This window comes from Watersipora subatra, chromosome 11 (genome assembly GCF_963576615.1).
Source record: "Watersipora subatra chromosome 11, tzWatSuba1.1, whole genome shotgun sequence".
Classification (NCBI taxonomy): domain Eukaryota; kingdom Metazoa; phylum Bryozoa; class Gymnolaemata; order Cheilostomatida; family Watersiporidae; genus Watersipora; species Watersipora subatra.
The window spans coordinates 1,621,481-1,644,854 of NC_088718.1; the positions used below are offsets into that span (position 1 = coordinate 1,621,481).

Here is a 23,374-nt window from a genome sequence, read left to right on the forward strand (position 1 = left end):
GAGTTAATGTGTTTTAGTGGGGGCTTTCAATTAGCTGCACATAATTGATTGGTCTAAGGAGAAGTATTCAGTTTTTCCTTTATTTCTGTGCTAGACAGCTGTCTTTGCCATTGTACAGTTTACATAAAAGGAGCTTCAAGGTTGTTATTTTACATGTTGACTTCATAGTACACATGCTCAATAAAGTAAACTGAAGTTATCCTACCAATATTAAAAAGAGGAAAATTCCTAAACATATGGACTTGTACGATCAGAATCTTGTTTAACTGAATCAGAACTGCTTATTCAAGTTGAGACTGCTTTAAGTCTAGAAAATATTATTTTTAGCCAACCATTCTTGAGCATGGAGTCAATTGTTTCCTATTTATATTATAGTTCAAATCAAAGAATTCCATTTCCATTAAAGATTGCATTTATTATGTTAACAATATTTTACCTCAAAAAATATGAAATATGAAAAATATTTACTACAAATTACTTACAGCTTAATATAAAAAACACCGCTAATCCGAAGTTAAAAAAACTGCTTGAAATAATTAAAAACAAGACATTTTTTTAACACACTTGTTTGCTGATGTTGACACAAAACACTGCAAATACAACAGACTAAGGACATTAGAATGGAAAACCAAAATTTTACAACTAATCAGTAACTCTATTATTTTCAACCTATAATTTATATTTTACATATTAAAGTTCTTGTATAAATCTTTGAATGATATAATACACAGTGTGACAAACTAAACTATGCAATGCACAACGTAACACATAATGCATTGCAGAACGTAACACACAATGCATTGCACAACGTAACACACAATGCATTGCACAACGTAACACACTATGCAATACAAAATGTGACATACAATGCAATACACAATGTAACACACAATGTTGCACACAATGCAGTTCACAATGTAATACACAATGTAAAACACAATGTAATACACAATAGAACATTTATGAATACACTATGATTACTTAGGAGGAAATGGTAAATGATTTCATCTAGTTATTCCATTGGTAGGTTAGCAACTCTTTCCTCTCATGAGAAATAGCAAGGAGTTGGTTTTCATAGACATAGAGACCGGCTTTAAAACCATCTACCAGACCAGTTACTTTTCGTATGACATTTCCTGAAACGAGTCCATTATGGCATAGTGAAAAGAATTCCTAATTATTTTAATAGTAATTCACGATTGATAACCTAGTAAACTTGACAATGCATATTTGAAAAGGTTTACTAAGGATCTAAACATAGCTTTAATTGTTTGTAAAACTTAATAAGTGAGAAAGTTGTACAACCTGTTTTGTCCTTAAATAGCGAATTGATATTATAACGTATATAATGATTTAATCGATATATAATTACGTATATATATTTCAGCAGATGCTCAGGCATAACCATGTTGTATTATTTTTTAATGTTTTCATTGGGTATCAAAATTGAGCTACTCATAAATCACTATTAATTTTTTTAATAACTGAAAAAAAGAGAAATGATACTTCATGTAGTACTATTACGTTGTTTAATGATATAATAATATTGTATAATTATATCATAATAATATTGCTTAATAATATAACAATAATCGATAATGATACTGCAATAACTGTAAAAAAGAAAAATGGTATTTTGTGTAATAATATCATAATAATATTATTTAATAACATGATAATAATATTGAATGATGATGTCATAATAATATTGTTTAACAATATCATCATAATATTGTTTAATAATATCATAATACTGAGCAACAAAATATTGAATCTAACAACCTTACCTTTTCCAGCATCCAGCACTCTTAGTAGCTTCTCTTCACTGACCACAAGCACCTGTCCTCTCTCGTCACATGTGATACACTGAGGCTCAATTATCTCTTCACACTTCCAGATAATTTCCCCACTATTAATACTCATTTTAAACACAGTATTAGAGCTGGAATCAGATATAATAACAGAATCACTTCCTGCAGCACACATAGCTAGTCTACTGTTACCTATTGCCGAACAAGGGATGTTCTTTATTACCTTCCCTAAAAGAGAGTAAACTGTTAGCTTTTGGTGAAAGAGGTCTGGTAGAATTAACTGATCTGACACTATAGTTAAGGCGTTGCAGTTGAAACTGGATACAGGATGATTCCAAGTAGCCTGGAGTTGTCCTAACATGTCATAAACACACACTTGATCATCATTTTTAATAGATCTACTCGCTAATAGCGCGTACACTCTATCTTTATACATGGCCACGGACTGCACAGGGTTTGTGCATTTGATAAATGATTCAGCCAATTGAGAGTTATTCACCCTAGCAATGCAACAGTTATTCATTCCCACATATGTGCTGCCTTCATAGCTGTAGAGAGCATGAGGAAAAGCAGGCAGGCGTACAGTCTCTGCCAGGGTTAAATGATTTGGAACGAATGTTGCGATTGGCTGGTTGGTCGAACTTGTATCCATTTTCTTGTCATCTGCAAAATGCAAGCAAAGATTACAGTATAGGGAGCAAAGAGAAGCAATCAAATGATGCATGCTGGTGAAGGTGTGTACATGCGTTCAGAAATATCAACTTGTTATTTACTCATTCTATCTATAATAATAGCAGTGTCTGTCTGTTTGTCCAAAAACCTTGGTTGTGGTTGAGATAAAATATTGCTTAAAAGGACTCAAGCTCGTTACCTTCAGCTTGGACAGCATTATACTACTTCAGCCAATCAACTGCCTTTCAAAAGCAGCTCAAAATAATCAAATAAGTGCAAATGGTTATTCTTTGTGGTGTACCCGATGACACATGATGATGACTCACTGCACCCTAGACAGCCAGGGTACTACAGTAATACTTCAACTTACGAGTGCTCCAACGTACGAGAAACTTGAGATACGAGCCAGCTTTCAAACAAGTTTTAGCACTAACATACGAGCCATGTTTGAGATACGAGCACTTGAGTCAGTTGCCAAGTATGCCGGAGGTGTTTTATGAGAACAGCATCACTCTGTATTTTTCAACTGCTCAGGTTATACTGTTGTACCGTGTTTTTTGTGCACGATTTTCTGTGCAGAATTATGTGAATTAAAAGTACTGTGCGTAGACCGAAAGTTTGCCAGTAAAATGAAAGATAATACAAAGAAAAAGCAAATGATAACAGTCGATATTAAACGGAAAAATATTGAAAAATATGCGAAATGTGTATGCGTGATTCAGCTAGCTCGGCAATATGACAGAAATACATTCATAATTATCAAACAGAAGGATTATATTCAGGGCATTTAGTTCGCAAAAGGACTAACCATAGTTTCTAAACGGTGCAGCGGTCTTCATGACCGCTGATGGCATTGGACAAACAATTGGCCGGTGACAGCGTAACTGAAACGATGCTACGTGAAAAGGCCGGCGCTATCTATCCAAACTGTTTAATAGACATTCGGACAAGTTGGTTAGTGGTCGTGCGTTAACCATTTGTGACGACACCTGTGTTCGTCCTAATCGCAACATGTTGCAAGGGCGACAAAGGCAAACGTCCTTAGATAGGTTTATCTTAAAACGGCCGGCTAGTCGTGAAAGCGAAAAAAAGGACAAATTTCTCGCTAACCAGCGAGAAATTTCAAACTATGAACGCCGAAGAAATTTTAATTACGTTTAGTTGAAAATGAAAGTTTGCTTTTAGGTTTGCTTCTAAGTTTGTCTTTTAACACTTTAATAAAATCCAAATTTATCAAAGTCAACTGTTGTAACGAAGGATAACTTATATCTCCCTCCCTGGCAAATGCGAGTGTTAACTGCTATTGTGTGTATTTAATTTTACATTTTAATTAATCACATTTCCTTGCATTATTTTTTATTTGTTGCTTCTGAAAGCATGTAGTACGTAATGACAATAACCAACATGTTCTTTCTGTTACAATATCTTGTTTTGAGTGTTTTATTCACTTTTTTAGAGTATGGAAACCAATCAATATATATTTAATTGTTCTATATATAAATGAATTGCATCAACATGCGAGTAAATTGACATACGAGCTCAGTCTCGGAACGCATTAAGCTCGTAAGTTGAAGTATGACTGTAGTCTATTTAAAGTTGAGATTAACAACAATTGCATTTACATGAATAACAACTATGAAGCCTTACAAATAGTGTGCATGGAGACTACGTCAGGACTCGGCCAAGAAAAGGTATCTATGTGGTACTAATATAAAAGGCAGCCTACTATATATAGATGAGTAAACTTTGATTTCAATTATAAAATATTTTACTTTCAGCTAAATTAAATTTAAAGTGGATTTTGTGCGTAAATATGGAATCTAAGACCCGCAGCAGCAGTTTAAGTTGCTGTCTCTAAAACATCCCTAATCAAATAGACAGATAATTTCAGTTAATTTTATTATTATTAACTACTAAGGGTTACTTTTACTTAATAAAAGTCTTTTACTAGATAGACTAACTATAAACAGATAGATTAGACTGACGAGTAGTAGCAACTATAGAAGTATGCATTTGGTAGTGAAAAAGAGTAACAACTCTAAAGGAATAAGTGCCAACTTCATGTGAAAAAGTGTAATGTAACTCGAAATGACTTTGCCATAAACCAGAATGGTGAGTTGGTAAAAAAATTATCAAAATAGCAACTAGTCATGTGATGGTTCAAAAAACATTTTTATTTGTTTTATAATTTTTTTGCACTTATGGTATTTTTCTACTCTTTCATTGTGATTAGTGTTTGAATAGTTTAATGCATTACAAGCCGTGAAAGTTAGATAGTTGCAATAAAGAAACAATAATGATAGTTACTTTTTACTAAACTCAAATTGAACTGATAAAAAACTAACATATATCTGAATAGCAGAAAAGCGTATCTGAATAATCAAAAGTGTATCTGGACATTAGAAACAGCTTGAGGCTGGAACCCTTCTGGAGCGGATATGAGATTTATGTTTTTACCACACTCAGTTGTATATTTTAAACTAAGCCAATAGGTGAAATATTTGGTGCCTGTTAATATTTGCTTTTTATTATCATAAATATATTTAAATGCATTAAATAAGAAAGTTTAGAACAAAATCGTTGAGTGATACAGAGACAAAAGCTGTAATTTTCATGGTGTGAATATGTCAAAGTTGTCTTTTTTAAAGATAGAAAATTATTATGTGGCATGTTATATTAAATATACTAAAAAGCAAAAAAATATTATGAACAAGTGAACTTATGGATGCAGTAAGTCTCTCATTACCTGCAAGTTCTCATACACATAAACAATTCAGTTATGATGATTAAACATACTTGAAGCAATGGCATGTCCATGCTTCTTTTGGGTCTCCATTATCTGGGTAATTTATTATTTGGATAAAATAAAGACTATTAGCAATCTCACTTTGCGTTCTTTTCTCCACTGTAACCATCTAATGCTAGAAATAAAGCACCTAAAATTCATCAACCCTACACATGTAGATGGGCTACTACAATAATTAATGAAGAGAGACTGAATTTTGAGGGTAACAGCCATATAGAATTTAATCACAACTACTAGATTATGCTAGTAGTTTATACTAGTAGATTATATTAGTATAATACGCTAGTAGATTACGCTAGTAGATTATGCTAGTAGATTATGCTAGTAGAATATACTAGTAATCGAACAACAAAGACAACAAACAAGACAGACAGCTAGCTAGGTAAGGATTCAAAGAACAGACCCTCAGCCAACCTGAGTGTACTGAACCGAGCTTTCAAAGAAGAGGACACCAACTAGTAGAGCTGCCCTACTAGTTGCCTTGGATACGCTTGACTGTATCCAATGTTAAATGAGCAATGACCTCTAAAGATCCATAGCTTAGGAACCATCTTATTCTATTGATTAACTAACTCAGATGATTAGCCTTTTACAATGGCTTCAGCATCAGGAATTCATTTATTTCTTAAATGTGAAACAACTGATAATATCTTGTTGCTGTTCACACCTAACATAACGTAATACACATGCGGTGTATTACATCCACTGTAATACACATGCTGTACCACACTCGCTGTAATACACACACAATGTACCGCAGTCTAGTATAATACACACATACTGTACCCCACCCACTGTAATACACACACAATGTACCGCAGTCTAGTATAATACACACATACTGTACCCCACCCACTGTAATACACACACAATGTACCGCAGTCTAGTATAATACACACATACTGTACCCCACCCACTTTAATACACACACAATGTACCACAGTCTAGTATAATACACACATACTGTACCCCACCCACTATAATACACAAACTGCAAACAGGTTAGGGTTCAGTTCCCAAAAAAAGACCTCTGTTGGTGACACAAATGACATTTAACCTGAACATTGCACATTGCAACTGGGCATGTTGCACTTTAGTCGTTGAGATTTCCTTGCCACTAGACTCAGACATGTCCAGTCAAGATCATAGAGCCATTAGTTTGTGTAACATGTCTTTTAAAAACATCCACAGCTTCTGATTGCATAAGCATAGATCACACTCGATCTACAAAGGTTGCCCATACATAACTTACTAACCTGACCTCTCTTACAGGAACCCACTTTATGTTCTCCCGCTGTAGTTCCCCCACCACTTCTCATCGTACCAACCATTTTCCACTCCAGCCATAATTTCTTATAAAGTCAACTTACAGTCATAATAAATGTACTATTAGTAGGAGATAACAGAGATGTTTATAGGGCTTTGAAAAATGACTCGATTTATTTCAATTCTCATCAAAGAATTAACAATTTAATTTCCAATTATTTGGCATCGTATGTCGTGTAAGAATCGATACGATTCACAATTCATTCCAAAAACATAATTCAATTCTCAATTCTTTAGCTATCTTAACTTCAGTGACTCGATTCAATTCATTTCTTCCAAGTAAGCAAAATAAATTCTCTATCAATACAAAAATTGACCTATGACAATATATCAAAATAACAAAAACTAATAATTGCTAATTTAGCTACACGCATTAGCTCAGTCTATTGACTGTATAGCAAATATAAACTATTTCACTACGTATTTCATCGCTTCGGATGGAATTTAGTCTTACCGACTTTTTTTGCTGGCATACACTCAGTATTCTTGTCATGGAACGTTAATTCAGAATCTTAAAATCAGCAAAGAATTTTTGTACCAGAATCAATGTTTCTGAAAGACAAAAGGAATGTTTCATATTTTGTAATTTAGTGAAACCGGCTGCAAAATAAATACGCTATCATCTTTGCAGTTTGACCAAAATGCAGGCACACATCTAATATAAAAATCAGCCAAAGATATAACTGGTTCAGTGCTGCATGATTTTATTAGGAGAAATACATTTAGGTTTAGCTGTATACAATATTTCTTTCATTCATTTTAAACCGGTAATAAAAAAAATGAAACCACGATTTTCTGGTGTGTCTTTTGAGTAAAAACTATGCGACTGGTTCATTTTTGGCACAATGATAACCTAACTTTCTCAATTATTTGGGCAAAGTTTTGGGGTAGATCTGATAACACTGCGATCAGTGATCGTTGTTTTCATATAGGTACAAAGGCGAGTCGCTATGAGAGCTTTCCGGTAGGATGAACCATATTCCCAAGAAGCTGTAAAGTTTATAAATAAGCTTATTGTCAGTGGACAGACAAACCATAAAGCTAGTGTGTAGTACATATTATGACCAATAAAATATACACAATGATGTTGAAATAATTTAAAAACGTGTGTGAGTGGCAACATAGGAGTGCACTGACATCTTCACTTTGGCACACATCAAGTAACAAATTATGTTACTTATGACATCACTCTGCATGATTTTCTGTGAATGCAGTAGTTATAAAGAGAAGGTTTGGAGCATTTTGACTCGAGTCATTTTGCTTTTTGAAAATAGAGAGCCAAGTCAATTCCTCTATAGTGGCGTTAAAGCCTCGATTAAATTGATTTCTTACCAGTAGAATGCTGCGAGTCAGTACAACTCTACAGCAAATAAAAGATACCAGAGAATTGATTCTTTTCAATTCATTTGTGAAGTGAGCCTTAAAGCTTGCTTGAGCAAGCATGTTAACTCGAGTGCCCATCTCTGAGAGATAACATTACAAATTCGAGTTTTTTTAAGGTAATTTCAACTAAATTCTACTTTTTAGCAACATTTCAAAATCACAAAAATGGATGGGAAGAATTACAACATGTGAAAAATATTAACTGAAAACGGCAACTCCTCGTTGATCTCACCTGCTCTGTCCTGCTCTCACCTGCTCTGTCCTATCAAATCAAAACTCTAATACCTCAGCTGTTGGTGACATGCTCTGCTTCTCAGCCCCGTGTCTATAGCCTGGACATCCACAACGTTTATGAATACTCATCATTTATCCGAGTAACTGTCATCACTTTCAGCCATGTTAGACTAATCTCCTACATAGACATTGTAGTCATAGACACAATAGACATCGCAGTTGAATAAATATAATACTTTGAACATATTTTGCTGGCATAGCATATCAACGAAGGTTAACTGAGCTGCATGCAGTGGATTAGTAGTAGGAGAAAAAAGTCTTTGTTAAGATGGAATTGTGTCTGTTTGAAGCAAAGGTTGGAGGTAAAAAGAGTGCATCATGCAGGATTTGAACTTACATCATTCAGCTTAGTGAACCGACACTCTGACAACGCATCAAACAACCACCATCAATAAGTTTTGGAATAATTGTGCACATATATATAAACTTAATTTACTTCAGCCAATGCTGTTTAGAACTAATTAGATTACGAGACTAAAACAAAAAACAGTAAAGTAAATTATGTGTATTGAAAGCTCTTTTTGTATAACACTGTTCTATAATGTAAATCGGCAATGTGTTGGTGTCCAGTATAAGGTGTTGTGGTTTTTTAGAAAACTAGGAGTGTAATGAATGGTCAGTCAGATTGGAAATACGATTTGAATATTTTAAACAGCAAATATCTAAAAATACACTTAGGTCCTCAGCCTTAAGGACATTTAGACGCTAGTCATAGCTGTCCATATCAGATAGCATAACCCTGAAGCATAATTTTTGAAAGCATTCTAAATTTTTTATTAGTTTTTAATACAAAATGGAGAATATACAATTCTGGATTAGTTATTACCCATGACAAATCTCTCTCAGTGCAATGGACGGCCGCCATACAAGTTAACTTCTACAACTATGAGCAGCAACTACTCTAATCATTCTCATGTTAAAAGCTCTTACTAGCATTTGTAGATTGCATGAATGTGTTTCACTAAAAATATAACGAGTCAAGCAAACATACTATAAATAATCCAAGCAAACCTGGCAATTCTTTATATGTACATTACTTTATTAGCAATAATTTTAATTCAAACAGAAATTTCATTTCAAAATTATGTCAGTCAAGAATCATAAAACAAAAAACTGCAAGTTAGTCGATAATATCAAGTACAATAAATTTTCGCTCTTCCTTTTTAACTTTTAGTATAAACTCACTGTTTGTATTCGCTCGTTGTTTTCAATGTTCCTTCAATTTTTGTTATCAAAGAAACTAGTTCCTTTTTTAACTTCAGAATGCAAAAGGTACATGCACTCTGACCAACTAGCAGCATTCTAGAAGTCATACTAATGCCAACATAGCATTCATTTGTAACAGCACCAGCAGGAAGCATCTGCCTGTGCCACCATCTATTTAGACCATCTATTTGGGGCATATGAGGAACTAGTACCTACATTTAGTAATAATTACATGGCATTTAATTATCTTTTTTCACAAGTCTGGACAAGCCAACTATAACGATAAGATGGTTCAATGAAGCAGTCTATTTACCAAATACAATGATCCTTCACTAGTTCACAATTTAACTTTTACGGCTTCAGTACTGTTAGGAGTAAAAACAATCATTAGAAAATTAAAAACTAAAGGCAATAAATAATAATTAAAAAAATACATAAATCTCTCTTTCATACTCTGGTACTCATAAAGTGATACTCTGCGAGTATCAGCTTGCATCACTGACAGCATCAGCAGGATTTTTGCTATCACAGCGGTTGCCGGTCATGATTAACTGTGAAATTTGAAGGATTAATGTACTATATTTTTAATGTTTTTATTACAGATTTCATATTAAAAAGAATTAATTATAGTTATGTATTAAAAAAAACCTTATTGTTGCAAATCAACTTTAGAATTTGGTCTGGTTTAATATTTTGTCTTGTACACAACACAACATTCTAGGTGGCACAGATATTGGCTAAGAGAAGAGAACTCTATTGCTTACTAATGAAGTCCTCAAGACATTTGTCTTTTGAATAAGCTAAAAGGTTTTAATTTTGTAAATAAATATTACATACAGATAATATATTCATGATCATAAACTCCTAGAGGACATCCCACAGAATGCATAAGTGGATATGAAGTCAGTGGTGGTTCATTAAAGATTATGCGCATTAGACATATTTGTGATAATTATTAATATTTTTATAAAATAACAAAATGAAGCATTTCCCTATGACTCCAGAGAATAACTAATTTTAGAGTGAATAAACGCGTTGCATATTAGTTTCATAACATTTCTGGGTAAAAATTTAGAACATCTGCTAATCAGGTCTAACATAGATCCTATCTGCTTATTTAGCTTATTGATGTATGTATCCCATACCAGGTGACTGTCCAAATGAGTTTTTAAGAATTTGATTGAAGATGTCTCTTTTAACTCTGAGTCAAATTATTTTATTGATTTTTATAATTTAGTTTTCTTTTGATGATTTCTCATTACAATGTGCATTGTTTTGTCCACGTTTGCAGTTAATTTATTTGTGGTACACCATTGTTCAATTTTTAAAATTCATTATTGACTATATCAATGCCATTATTCAAATTGTTACTCAAAAAATAAAATTTTATCATCAGTATATAGAATCAGTTTTAAATGATTAGTAGATGACATAAGATCATTAATATATATTAGGAATAAGGTTGGACCCAGGATAGAACCTTGAGGAATTCCGCAATTTGTACTTCAAAAGCTAGATTTATAGTTTTCTATAGAGGTTACCCATTTTCTATATTCCAAGTAGTTTTTTTATCCAGTGAATAGAAGACGATGGAAAGTGCATATCTTTTAATTTGTGAATGGATACATTGTAGTTAATAGTGGCAAACACCTCATTAAAATTAAAAAATATCCCTAGTACTGCTCCGCCATGGTTCATTGCAGATAACACGTTATTCATGAGCTCAATTAATGCTTGACTAGTACTTTGATTTTTTAAAACCAAATTGTTGTGACATAAGAATGCTGTTATTATCTGAATACTTGCATATACTTTCTCCAAAAGTTTACTAAAACTGGCAATATAGATATTCGTTTATAATTTGATAAAAGCTTTGGTGAAACCTTTTTAAACAAAATTTTAAATTTTGCTATTTTAAGGCTATCAGAGAGCATACCTAATTGTAAGCTAGTATTTATAATGTAAGCTAGAGGATAAGCTAAAACAGGTGCTGCAATTTTCAATAACTTTGCTGGAATTTAATCTAATTCTGTAACTTTATTTGCATTCAGCTTAAGCAACAAATCCTCACCACCCTAAAGTGAAACTGTAGGTCTGTTAGCAACGGATAAACATTTTTTACATTGTCCCGAAGGTCTGGAATGTTGCTAAAGGCCTGGCTAATGTAGCTTCTATGGATGGGAAATATTGGTTAAAACAATTGGCTATCTCTTGTGATTTCATAATTTCTGCATCAATGTGAATAATTGATTTTGGAGCACCGCTACACATTGTTGATTTCCCTAATTGCTGATTAAAAATTTGCCAGTATATTTTTGTATTACCCGTTTGACTCTAGAAAAATTTTAAAATATGAAGACTTTGCATTACATTATCAAATATTGATAGAAATTTGCTTGAAAATTCATCATACATATTATTATTTACATCAATATAAGTCACTATGAGAACAGACAAGCTTGTACTAATCTGTGTTATGACATTCTGCTAAAAAGTAGCTTTTTTTAAAACGTTTGAGGTCTCTCAAAAATTTTTTTTTTTTAAACAGAAATGTTTTCTAAATTATGCTACAAAAAAATAAAAAAACAAACAGAAACTGCAAATTACTCAATAATATTATACAACATAAATTCTTTTTTTTCTTTTTAACATTTAGTATAAAATAACTATTTATATTCTCCGGTTGTTTTCAATGGCTTTTTAATTTTTTTTTTACCAAAGACAATAGTTCTTTTTTACCTCTAGAATGCGAACAGTACATGCTCTCTGATGACCAAACAGCAGCATGCTAGAGCATGCTGATGCCAATATTGCTTCCATCAGTGGCAGCATCAGAACAATATTTATTATCACAGGGGTTGACCCTCGCAATTAACTGTGAAATTTGAAGGATTAATGTACTATATTTTTAATGTTTTTATTACAGATTCTTTATTAAAAAGGATTAATCTCAATTATGTAATAAAACCAAAATTATTGTCACAGGTCAACGCTAGAATATGGTCTGGTTTAACTTTTTGTCTTGTACCAACTTCTTACACCTAACACAATTAGGTATAGATATATATTGGCACAGAGAAGACGACTCCATTACTCACTAATAAATTGCTGAAAACATTTGTCATTTGAATTGGCTAGAAGTTTTAATTTTGTGAATAAATATTACATACAAATAATATATTCATGATCATAAACTAGTAGAGGACATGCCACAGAATGCATCAGCGCATAACGTCTTGTGCTCGCCGGTGTATCTGTAGATAACATCTTTGGGTGAGCAGCGAAGTATCTCCAAGGCTATGGAGTATGATTTACAGTCATCTCTGTTTACTCTAAATGCATAGGCTTGTTTGATGACACCGATATCCGTATCAGATGGCAGCGGCGCGTCTGTCCAGTATGGCCAGCTAGTACCACAACTCTTCCACTTTGGGCAGGTGTTCAGCATTTGATCACCTGCAACAATTTTGGAGTTGTTATTTCATGGAAGTAATACTTTTTATGCTATCAAAAATAGATTGTAGCCTAAGGTTCTTAATATAGACATGATTTGAGTAGCAAAGACATTTTAACAGGCTAAATAACATTATTGAACACAGCTGAGACAAATTTTTTCAAATAGATTTAAAATGGTAGTTCTTTTTGGAGTTTATTTATATTTTATGTTCGACTATTTGTTTTTGTCTTTATCTATGCTATGCTTGGTTAATCTTTTTCAGTTGATGATATAATTATTAGTGCAACAATTGAGATTTGAATATTGCCTTTGTTAGGGAATAAATGTGACCAATAGAGCGCTTAATGGGTTATGAAATCTTGATAGTTTAGTGTGTCAACAAAGGTATAATAATAATAATAATAATAATAATAATATGGCTGCCTGTCCTCGACAATGACTTGCATCTTAGCAATGCATGCTTAGGTGAAGCAGTATGGTAGAGAAAAGGTGACCCTGTTCTTAGTATCTACCACTTCCGGAACTTTCAGATTAACCTAAAGGAATGCCTATGCAACACGTCGTCTGACAGAACTAGGTTGCCATTTCACTCGCCCAAAGTGCAAAGGACTGGGGTGGATCTTTTATGTGCCCGTGTTGTCAGTGCGGTCCACGAGACCTCCAACTTATGGTCTAGAAAGATCCAGCATTTTAGGGTTGAAAACTTGCCGAGAGCTTTTTGTCAGATCGGCATTAAGCAGGGCTCGAATCACCAACCCCGTGGTTGACAATCAAAGGCGCTACCACTAGGCCTCCCCGACGCCCAACAGTGTATATACACCCAAAAAAGGTACAAGCTTGGACAAACAAAAACCGAGAAAGACTTCGGCAATATTATTTTATGCAAACAGTCAAGTCGGTATAGTCGCTTGTGGAAGGTTGTTTAACACACAAGGAGTCATCCATGTCTGCTATCAACTAGAGAAACAAGGATGTGAACAAAAGTGATTTTATTGCTATATTTGTTGTGCAAAATTCTTAGCTAATAACCTTAAAAGGAGACAGCCCTGTTCAGTCTGTTTAAACAAGTGGGTGTGAGCTGAGCCGAGTCAGTAGAATAATGTAGGGGGTCACTCACCCACCGCCTCACTCACCCATTTACTCACCCACCCACTCATCTATTGAGAGACTCAGTTTTGCACACATGCACTCATATGTATAAGAATACACAAATAGTTTATATTGTACATGAGCCTAGAAAAAACTGCATGATCTTTGCACAAATCTATATATATATAATTAGATATATAAACCTCAGTGTTTGTTTGTTTTTCATCTGTCTGTCATTCATGTGTCCAGGGATTGAACATAAAGCTATAGAAATGAAAAATTCACCCCCCCCCCCCCCCCCCCCCGCATAGGAACTGCACTCGGAACCTTCCATTCTGCAGGCGTACTATTCATTACAGTGGTCAGCTATATGGCCATATGGCTGACCACTATAATGGTCATTACTTTGTATGGCCATTACAGTGGCCATACAAAGTAATGACCATTACTTTGTATGGCCACTTTCATTATGGCCATACTATGTAATAATTTTATACATCATCCTTATTACACCTGCCAACCTTTAATGCTGACTGGTTGAAATACTCACCTTCCATGTTTCAGCTAGCACACTTGAGGATCATGACTGTGTGAGAAATCATTACGCAATATTTAATCCCACAACTGGCTTCAGAGGGGTGTACACAGATCTTATTATAGTATAGATCTAGACCAGCTTAAGTTACTCAAGTTCATTGGGTAATAAACTTAGCCTATTAAAAATAAACTTTTTATGCAAGATTTCTTCTTATTACCCGTGCAATGCAGCCACTCAACTAGTACAAGTAGATATGAAACCAAACCAGAGCTCATCCTTTCAGAACCTCAGAACTTTCATCCAGACCTCAGAGGTAGCATATATATAGATTTACCTGCTTCGTCTGCAAATCTAAACCATCCCAGACTTTCGCGTAAGTCACATGCTCTCCTATAATTTGAGTTCAGTCCACCTCCTTTCAAATCCTTTCCTTGATGCTCTAATCTCCATGAGTCTGCCAGTATCGTTGCATTTTCACAAGCTTCAAGTGTTAAATTAGTTAAAAAGGGTGTCAAGCCGGAGTTGTGGGATATATTTACAGTCAAATTTTTAGTGGAGTGGTCTGTCTCGAAAGGTGTTGTGTGTTTGGTTACTACAAGAATCAAAAGCATGTGTTGATGAGGGTTTTGAACCATGGCAACATAAAATGCTAATACATTGAAACCTTGACATACAAATGCTAACACAGTAAAGCCTTCACATACAAATGCTAATACAGTAAAGCCTTGACATGCAAATGCTAATACAGTAAAGCCTTGACATACAAATGCTAATACAGTAAAGCCTTGACATACAAAGGCTAATACATTGAAACCTTGACATAAAAATGCTAATACAGTAAAGCCTTGACATACAAATGCTAATACATTGAAACCTTGACATACAAATGCTAATACAGTAAAGCCTTGACATACAAATGCTAATACAGTAAAGCCTTCACATGCAAATTTTAACCTTTATGGCATAAATTTTCAGCAAATATGTGTTTAAAAAAATTATTTCTTAATATATGACGTCATTAACTTCTCAAAACACTGCAGTCAGTAGATCAGTACGTATGTATGTACACAGTTTTTTAGATAGTTTGGTTTGAGTAATAAATGAACTGCAATAATTCAACAACTTCATCTCTTCCCTTTTTACTTACGAAAATCATTCATCACAAAAAGAATAGTGCAAAAGATGTTGGCCAGAAAAAGCAGAAAATGCTCTTCTAAACATCAAAGCAAAACATTATAAAATAAACCATTTTTTTAACATTTGCAAAACAGTGATTGTGAGGAAAGTAAGAGTATAAATAAGTATAAATAAGTCATATTATTTTCATGTTAAATTAGAGAAGTTCCGTGTTTTTTCATCACTTTTACTTAAGGTTTATTCAGACTCCTGTAGTGTCAGAGCTATACTTTAAACTACCAGCTTTTCACTTCAAGATAAACTTGCACAAAACTTTTAGTTAATTTTATGAGATGTTTCGGTATTTTTCTATTTTTGCAAACTTTTTTGTTTGACTTTATTCTCAGGATGTTTCACTATTAAAATTGATAAAACTTGATGGCGATTAAAACTTTGATATTAAATAAAAGTGTGATTATGTCTATAATTTTAAGAGACCAATAAAATAGACACGTAACGTTTCCGCTTGAACGCAATAGCCGATATCAACTATAGCAACGATAACTACTCATGACGTCATTTTGTATTTTTCTTTTAAGTAATTTAATTGCAATCAAGTTTTATTGATTTAAATTTTGAAACTGATCAATCGGATCATTTCAAACATAAAAATGATCGCAAATGATAAAAAAATTAATTAAATCTTTTAATTAATTAAGTTTTAACTATCATTAAAAATTAACGATAATTAACTAAATAAGGTTTTAATTACTTAAGTACTTTACAGAATATTGTACTTTTAAGGTGAGAAGTACAATATCTTACTTAGATATGCAGCCACGCCTACAGATGTAAGGATGGACAGTATTACTATGGCTCTGCCTGTCATAGCACCTTTTCTAGAGCATCTACATCCTGTACATTCTGAAAATAATAAAAAATAATATACAAAGCACAAGTGATAAAAAGGCTCACTAGTGTCTTTAACTGGCTAGCGTTGGATTTACAGTGAGAACACAGTCCTTGTGATCAGCATAAAATAAGGAAAGTCTCTAACGGTTTTTACTTAAATTCAACCATTAATCTTACCAAGTGTAGATGTGCAGATGATCGATCGTCTCATACAGTTTATCGCTGCAATACTCAAATTGTGATTTTTTCAACAAGCATGAACATGTTGTTGCTTCAGGATACTGCCTTATAATGGGTTCTAGATGAACTTGGATATTATAGTAAATTCCTGAAATATGTCCTGCTTAACTTTTCTTTACGTATTATTTTAGCTAAGACAATTAACTTTCAGAAACTTGGCTACTTCGAATACAGCCCAACATTTTTGTACCATAATTAGAAAAGTATTGATCTGATTTTCATGAAATAAAAGTTAGAGTAATCAGTACATTTTCTCCGCAAAATAGGAAATTCTAGCAAGTGTAAATGATAGTAATAATATTTTTCTGCTTTTAAAGTTTGAGGTACAAAAAATGGAGAGTTGGTCGGGAAATATTTTTCCCCACTTTACCTTTTTCAGAAATTTTAAGTACAACACAATTACAGGCACCCTCTGAACCATAAGATTCATTGCTACTTTTGCTACCAAATGAGGACTCGGAATCCCAATGAGATAAAATACTTCCAGCTTATTACGCATATTAAGCCTCTTTTGATGTTTGAAATTCATCGTGAAATTAAAAGTACTGAATCAAACATTTAAATTTTTCATTTTTCTAGTCTTAAAACGAGTGTGATAATGACTCACCTGCTTCAATTGGAGTTGTCTGCCAATGCAAACACTCATCAGTTTAGTGTTTGCACTCACACCCTGAAGTTCAGCTTGATTGTACAATTAGATCTTGTGTTATACTTACAAATCTGTAATCAAGGTTTTAACAAAGCGGCAGCAGAGAAGTAATCAAAAGTGATACACTAACCTTTGTGTCTGTTGATTGTGTAAGAGGCAGACCCTACTTTGATTACTTCATAATTATATTCTTCCATTTTTAAAGAAACGTGTTGCACTTCCTGCAAAATAAACAATATCGAAAATCAATAAAATGAAATTGATAATATTATTAAAAAACGTTTTAACTGTTATTTACCGTAAAGGGATGAGAATGAACATGTAGACTCGGCAATGCATATGTAGAGTGATTGAAGTACAGTATACTTTAACTTACACCAAGTATAACTTACTCTAACATACATTACGCACAATTTACTGTAACTTACACCAGATATAAGTTGCGTACACTTGATTTAAATGTTTTTATTATTTTCATGTTTCTTTTTTAACTTTTACCAGTGTCAGTGTTTTATATCAGTTTATCAAGCTTTAAAGCATGTCATAATTGAATAAAAATAACTTCATTTGTTGAGATAAACCTTCACTCAAATTTTATATCAAACTCTAACAAACCTGTAAGAGATGACTCATCAGTCTTCAATAACATTAATGAATGTACAGTGGTTGACGAAGTTATTTTCAACTATATCTTTTTATTGTTATTATTATCATAAAACACACTGAAATATACTGCAATGACAAGTCATTAATTCATTTCAACATTTCTAACAATTTTTCAAAATGCAAAAAGTATGCAATGCAAATAGTGCAACATGTTGAACCTCATTCCAATATGATCGGGAGTCCACATTGGTGTAGCCTGAGTAGCTAAGCCTTGACATGGCTTGCAAGTACTTTATGAAATGCTTGTTACTGATTACCAAATGATGCAATATTCTGGGAAATGAAAACAACTTCGTAATAAGTAGAAAAGCATGATAAATTACTTTACAACACAAAAGTTGGGTTAGTTAGAGAATACCTGATCGCCAGTTAAGAGATGGTGCTTCTGAACTGCGCAGTACTCTATGGTATCAGCAGCCATGGCTAAAAGCTCTCTATTGTCTGTTAAAAGTGGTGAATCTGCTGAGCAGAGAAGAGTTCTAAAAATATACAGAAACTCTAACTAAATTTAGCCTCATTCAAGCATAGATTGATCTTGAGACTGTGTGAAGGCTAAATATACGCTATCTAAAAACGGAATCAAACTGAGTGACTACAATAATTTATATAAATAAATCTCGAAATCTGTAATTTAGTTTGTCCAGCTATAGCTATTCAAATATTGGAAAAAGAATCTGTATCACAGAATTGGTTTGATCTTAAAACCTCTCACTCACCAGGCAAATGCCTCACCAATTTAGCTACGCACGATTGGTGAATCCTGTGGGCGATATATGTCACTACTTGAGTGAAAATACGCTACCGCTCTCCGTTATGGTGCAACATCATTTTATGTATAGTAAGAGCAGCAGAAAACTAGCTTACTTAAAATAGCTATTGACAATGTGCCAGGATATTAAAAGCTTATAACTACAATATAAGCTAGTTTGTAATACCGTGCAACGCCAGTCATCCCACTAGTCTTTACTATAATGAGACCTGTGTCTGTCTCATGCCACAGTTAGAAGTTGGAAAAAGTATGGCAGTGTACAGGATTCAAACCCATGACATTCAGCTTGGTATCCTAGCGTGCTACCACCTACACCAATAAATCACCTTCCCATACTTCTGAAGAATTATACGCATAGTTAGTCTTTGCACTTTATGTGCACTTTACCTGACTATCTCTCACAGACTGCCAAGGTACTAGTGATAATAGTTATTATATGATAATATTTACTACGATCTTTACTATAATAAGAGTCAAGTCTGTCCGTCTGTCCATCGGTCCATCTGTCTGTCCATAGCCACGGGTTGAGTTTAAGAAAGAGACTACACCACACAGGATTTGACTTCATGACATTCAGCTTGGTAGATGGACAATCTCATCCCTGCACAAATCAACTATCTTGAAGCATTCCAGAATAATTGGACTTACAGTTATTACACCTGATGATCTTTTATGCCACAATTGACTGCCAGGTTACGAGTAATAATCTTATTACTTATTTCACGAACACTTGGCAATCAATGGCACACTCTGACACAAAACGCTTAATTTAATAGATAAACCATAACATAATAATATTAACAAAGACTATTATAGAGGTATCCCCTCGCATCCATGATAGTTGTTAATTACTATTCTTGGTAGTAGTTATCTTCCATTCCCCATAAAGTAAATATTCCCATGAACAGGTGTACCAAAATGATTAATTAGCAAAAAAAACTCAAGACTATGAGCACATTGATGCGCTGCTGTGTGCTGAAGGATAAACAATTTATTGCGAACCACTAATTTAATTTTTTTATCGTTACCCATAGTGCCCTTATCGCTACCTTCAGTACCCTTATCATTATTTAATGTTACTTACAGTGTCCTTATGCTGCATACAGTGCCCTTATCATTATATGCTGCGTCCTTATCCTTACCTGCAGTGTGACCTTATCGTTACCTGCAGAGACCTTACCCTTACCTGCACTGTCCTTATAGTTACTGCAGTGTGATTGTACAGGTTGAAAAGCAATCACAGTTGTATAGGCTATGTACGGTCTCTGTAGGAAATCAGTCCTGTAAACAGCCGTGTTTACTAAAGAAGCAAGTCGGAGTAATGAATATAAAGGTTTAACGATTGAATATAAAGGAAACCGTTTCAATGCGTGCATTTCCCGGATGAACGGTAAGATCAAGTCACTGAGTAGGACATTTGCAACAACACGGATAATGAAAGACTTTCAAGTACTATAAACATATGTACACATATTAGTAACAGTCACGAACAGGATTTCCCAACATTACACTAAAAAAACATAGTTCCTTGTTGGCGTTAGCTAAACATGTACTTTGGTTGAAGGTTTAGTTGATTGTACACCGCAGGCAAAGATGTTAAAACACTACAACTGAAAAAATGCAGGTTGTGTTGAAACACTCGCATACCAACTAGTGCCAAATAGTACAACAGGAAAAACTTGGCATATTTATTTGATGATATTCTCCTGAAAGAATCTGTTTGAGGAGTGACACATGAGAAAGTCTGCGAATCATATAAAGTGGTGTGCGAAATAAACTGGACCTCTTTGCTGGAAAACTAAGACTCTTATTTACGCCATTGTTATTCAATGTGGATTTAATCTATAGCCTTAAATTATATATCATATAAACCCTCATTTTGTCCTCATTTCAAATACATAAACCAAACATCTGTAAAATTATATCTAATATGATTATGTAGGCTAAATTCTAAACACGTTATCTTTTTGACGGTTGAAAACAACAATCTCTACATATATGATCACACTGCATACATTTTTATGTGCTTATTTCAAGACTAGATTTGCCTCTAAAATTAGATTCTGGAAACATAGAGCTTGTGTGTATAAACTTTAGAAACAAGAAATCATTCAATAACATTTGGTGATCATTTTTATTACAGTAATTTGAGAAGCTGTATCTAGTCTGACTTTTGTGCAGCCAAAATCAACCCATTGTTTGATGGAATATTCTCAATCTCGACAAGTTATGTTTATATTCATTACTCATAACAAAAACGGGAACAACAAATATTCAATAAGTTGGAGAAATTTGTTCATTGGACAAAGTGATTCTCGCTATGTTATATATCACCGTGGTATTACATGCATATATCTTTGACTTTTAACAAACCTATGGGGTTGTTTATTTGTTTTCACCATATACGTTCACTATATATGTTCACTATATACGTTCACTATATATGTTCACTATATACGTTCACTATATACGTTCACTATATACGTTCACTATATACGTTCACTATATACATTCCCTATATACGCTTACTATATATGTTCACTATATACGTTCACTATATACGTTCACTATGTATGTTAACTATATATGTTCACTATATATATTCACTATATATGTTCACTATATATGTTCACTATATATGTTCACTATATATGTTCACTATGTATGTTAACTATATATGTTCACGATATATGTTCGCTATATACGTTCACTATATATGTTCACTACATATGTTCACTAATAATATATGTTCACTATAGATGTTCACTATATATGCTCACTATATATGTTTGGTATAAATGTTCGCTATATATGTTCACTATATATGTTCACTATATATGTTCACTATATATGCTCACTATATATGTTCACGATATATGTTCGCTATATACGTTCACTATATATGTTCACTACATATGTTCACTAATAATATATGTTCACTATAGATGTTCACTATATATGCTCACTATATATGTTTGGTATAAATGTTCGCTATATATGTTCACTATATATGTTCACTATATATGTTCACTATATATGCTCACTATATATGTTCACGATATATGTTCGCTATATACGTTCACTATATATGTTCACTACATATGTTCACTAATAATATATGTTCACTATATATGTTCACTATATATGCTCACTATATATGTTTGGTATAAATGTTCGCTATATATGTTCGTTATATATGTTCGCTATATATGTTCGCTGTATATGTTCACTATATATGTTCGCTGTATATGTTCGCTATATATGTTCGCTATATATATTCGCTATATATGTTCGCTATATATGTTCGCTATACATGTTCGCTATATATGTTCGCTATATATGTTCGCTATATATGTTCGCTATATATGTTCGCTATATATGTTCGCTATATATGTTCACTGTATTTGGCCAAATTTAAACCAGCTCGTTTCTTGTAGCCAATGGGAGGAGGCTGCTTAGGTGAGCTTGGTATTATATAAGTCAAGGCTGCTGTCAGTCATGATCTACCATGCCATCCTGTCAGTTTTTGGAAAAAAAAATTAAAGACATGTGACTTTTTGAAAGTATTGGTTGGAGGACAGTTTTGACAGAACTTCTCATTTTGGCAGCACTTTTGACAGCACTTGTCGGTAATTTGTAATTCAGCTGACAATGAAACCGCTTTTGGCATTTCATCATAAACCATGATTCGCTGATATAATAGTATTTTTCAATAACTCAAATACTCCTAATAAGTCTTGAATGCATGTTCATTGGCTATTCAGCTGCAAGAGAGGGTATTATTAAAAGCAGACAACAGGGGAGTATAAAGTATTAAAAAGTACACATCATGATAATGATCAACCTGTGTAACCATTAAGACGTTAGGGATGAGGTATGACACCAACAAGCTGTAAACTCAATTAAGGAGAATACCGTTACAGGGATATTCTGGCTAAAACGCAACGGACATCAATGCAAGTCATAATTTTTTTAATTTTATGGTCTAATTTGCTCTGAATGGCCTTGAACAGTGTAAATACAGTTAATAGCTGTCTATTCTCTAGAAAAACCCTTGAAATGTGTGTAAAAGAATGCTAAGGAGGTTTCCTTTATCAACCAATAACAAAACCCGTCACAACGCTTTTATACATTTTGTGTGCAACCAGAAAGTCGTTGTTTTAATAGCAGACACAGAAACACACCAAAGTTTAAACGCAAGTCCCTGGGTAACAATACCAGCTCAATGTGCAGTGTCTAAGTCAAGTGAACCTGACTCAGCTACAACTCGTAACAAATGATTACTAGAGATAATGCACAAAGCTCTGACATCATAGTGACTCATGCTATTGTAAAGTGTGTTATCTTACAACAATTTAACGAGATTGCATTGTTATGCTGCTGACCTTAGATTTACATGACTCACAAAGCTTTGCTAGTTGTTATAAAGTCGTCACCTGT

At 33.5% G+C, this 23,374-nt stretch overlaps 2 protein-coding genes across 2 annotated transcripts; both read right to left on the minus strand.

Moving 5' to 3' along the window:
* Positions 1-420: 420 nt before the first annotated feature.
* On the minus strand, positions 421-5,713 carry LOC137408599 (uncharacterized). The gene is made up of 4 exons (XM_068095180.1): positions 5,693-5,713; positions 5,280-5,404; positions 1,788-2,474; positions 421-1,136 (listed from the first exon to the last, which is right to left on the minus strand). Exons 2-4 carry the CDS (start codon positions 5,317-5,319, stop codon positions 1,009-1,011), a joined length of 855 nt encoding a protein of 284 aa, XP_067951281.1. The 5' UTR covers positions 5,320-5,404; positions 5,693-5,713; the 3' UTR covers positions 421-1,008.
* Positions 5,714-12,685: 6,972 nt separating this feature from the next.
* On the minus strand, positions 12,686-20,156 carry LOC137408681 (pancreatic secretory granule membrane major glycoprotein GP2-like). The gene is made up of 6 exons (XM_068095263.1): positions 20,121-20,156; positions 18,524-18,644; positions 17,630-17,720; positions 16,524-16,622; positions 14,917-15,174; positions 12,686-12,954 (listed from the first exon to the last, which is right to left on the minus strand). Exons 2-6 carry the CDS (start codon positions 18,584-18,586, stop codon positions 12,686-12,688), a joined length of 780 nt encoding a protein of 259 aa, XP_067951364.1. The 5' UTR covers positions 18,587-18,644; positions 20,121-20,156.
* Positions 20,157-23,374: the final 3,218 nt, after the last annotated feature.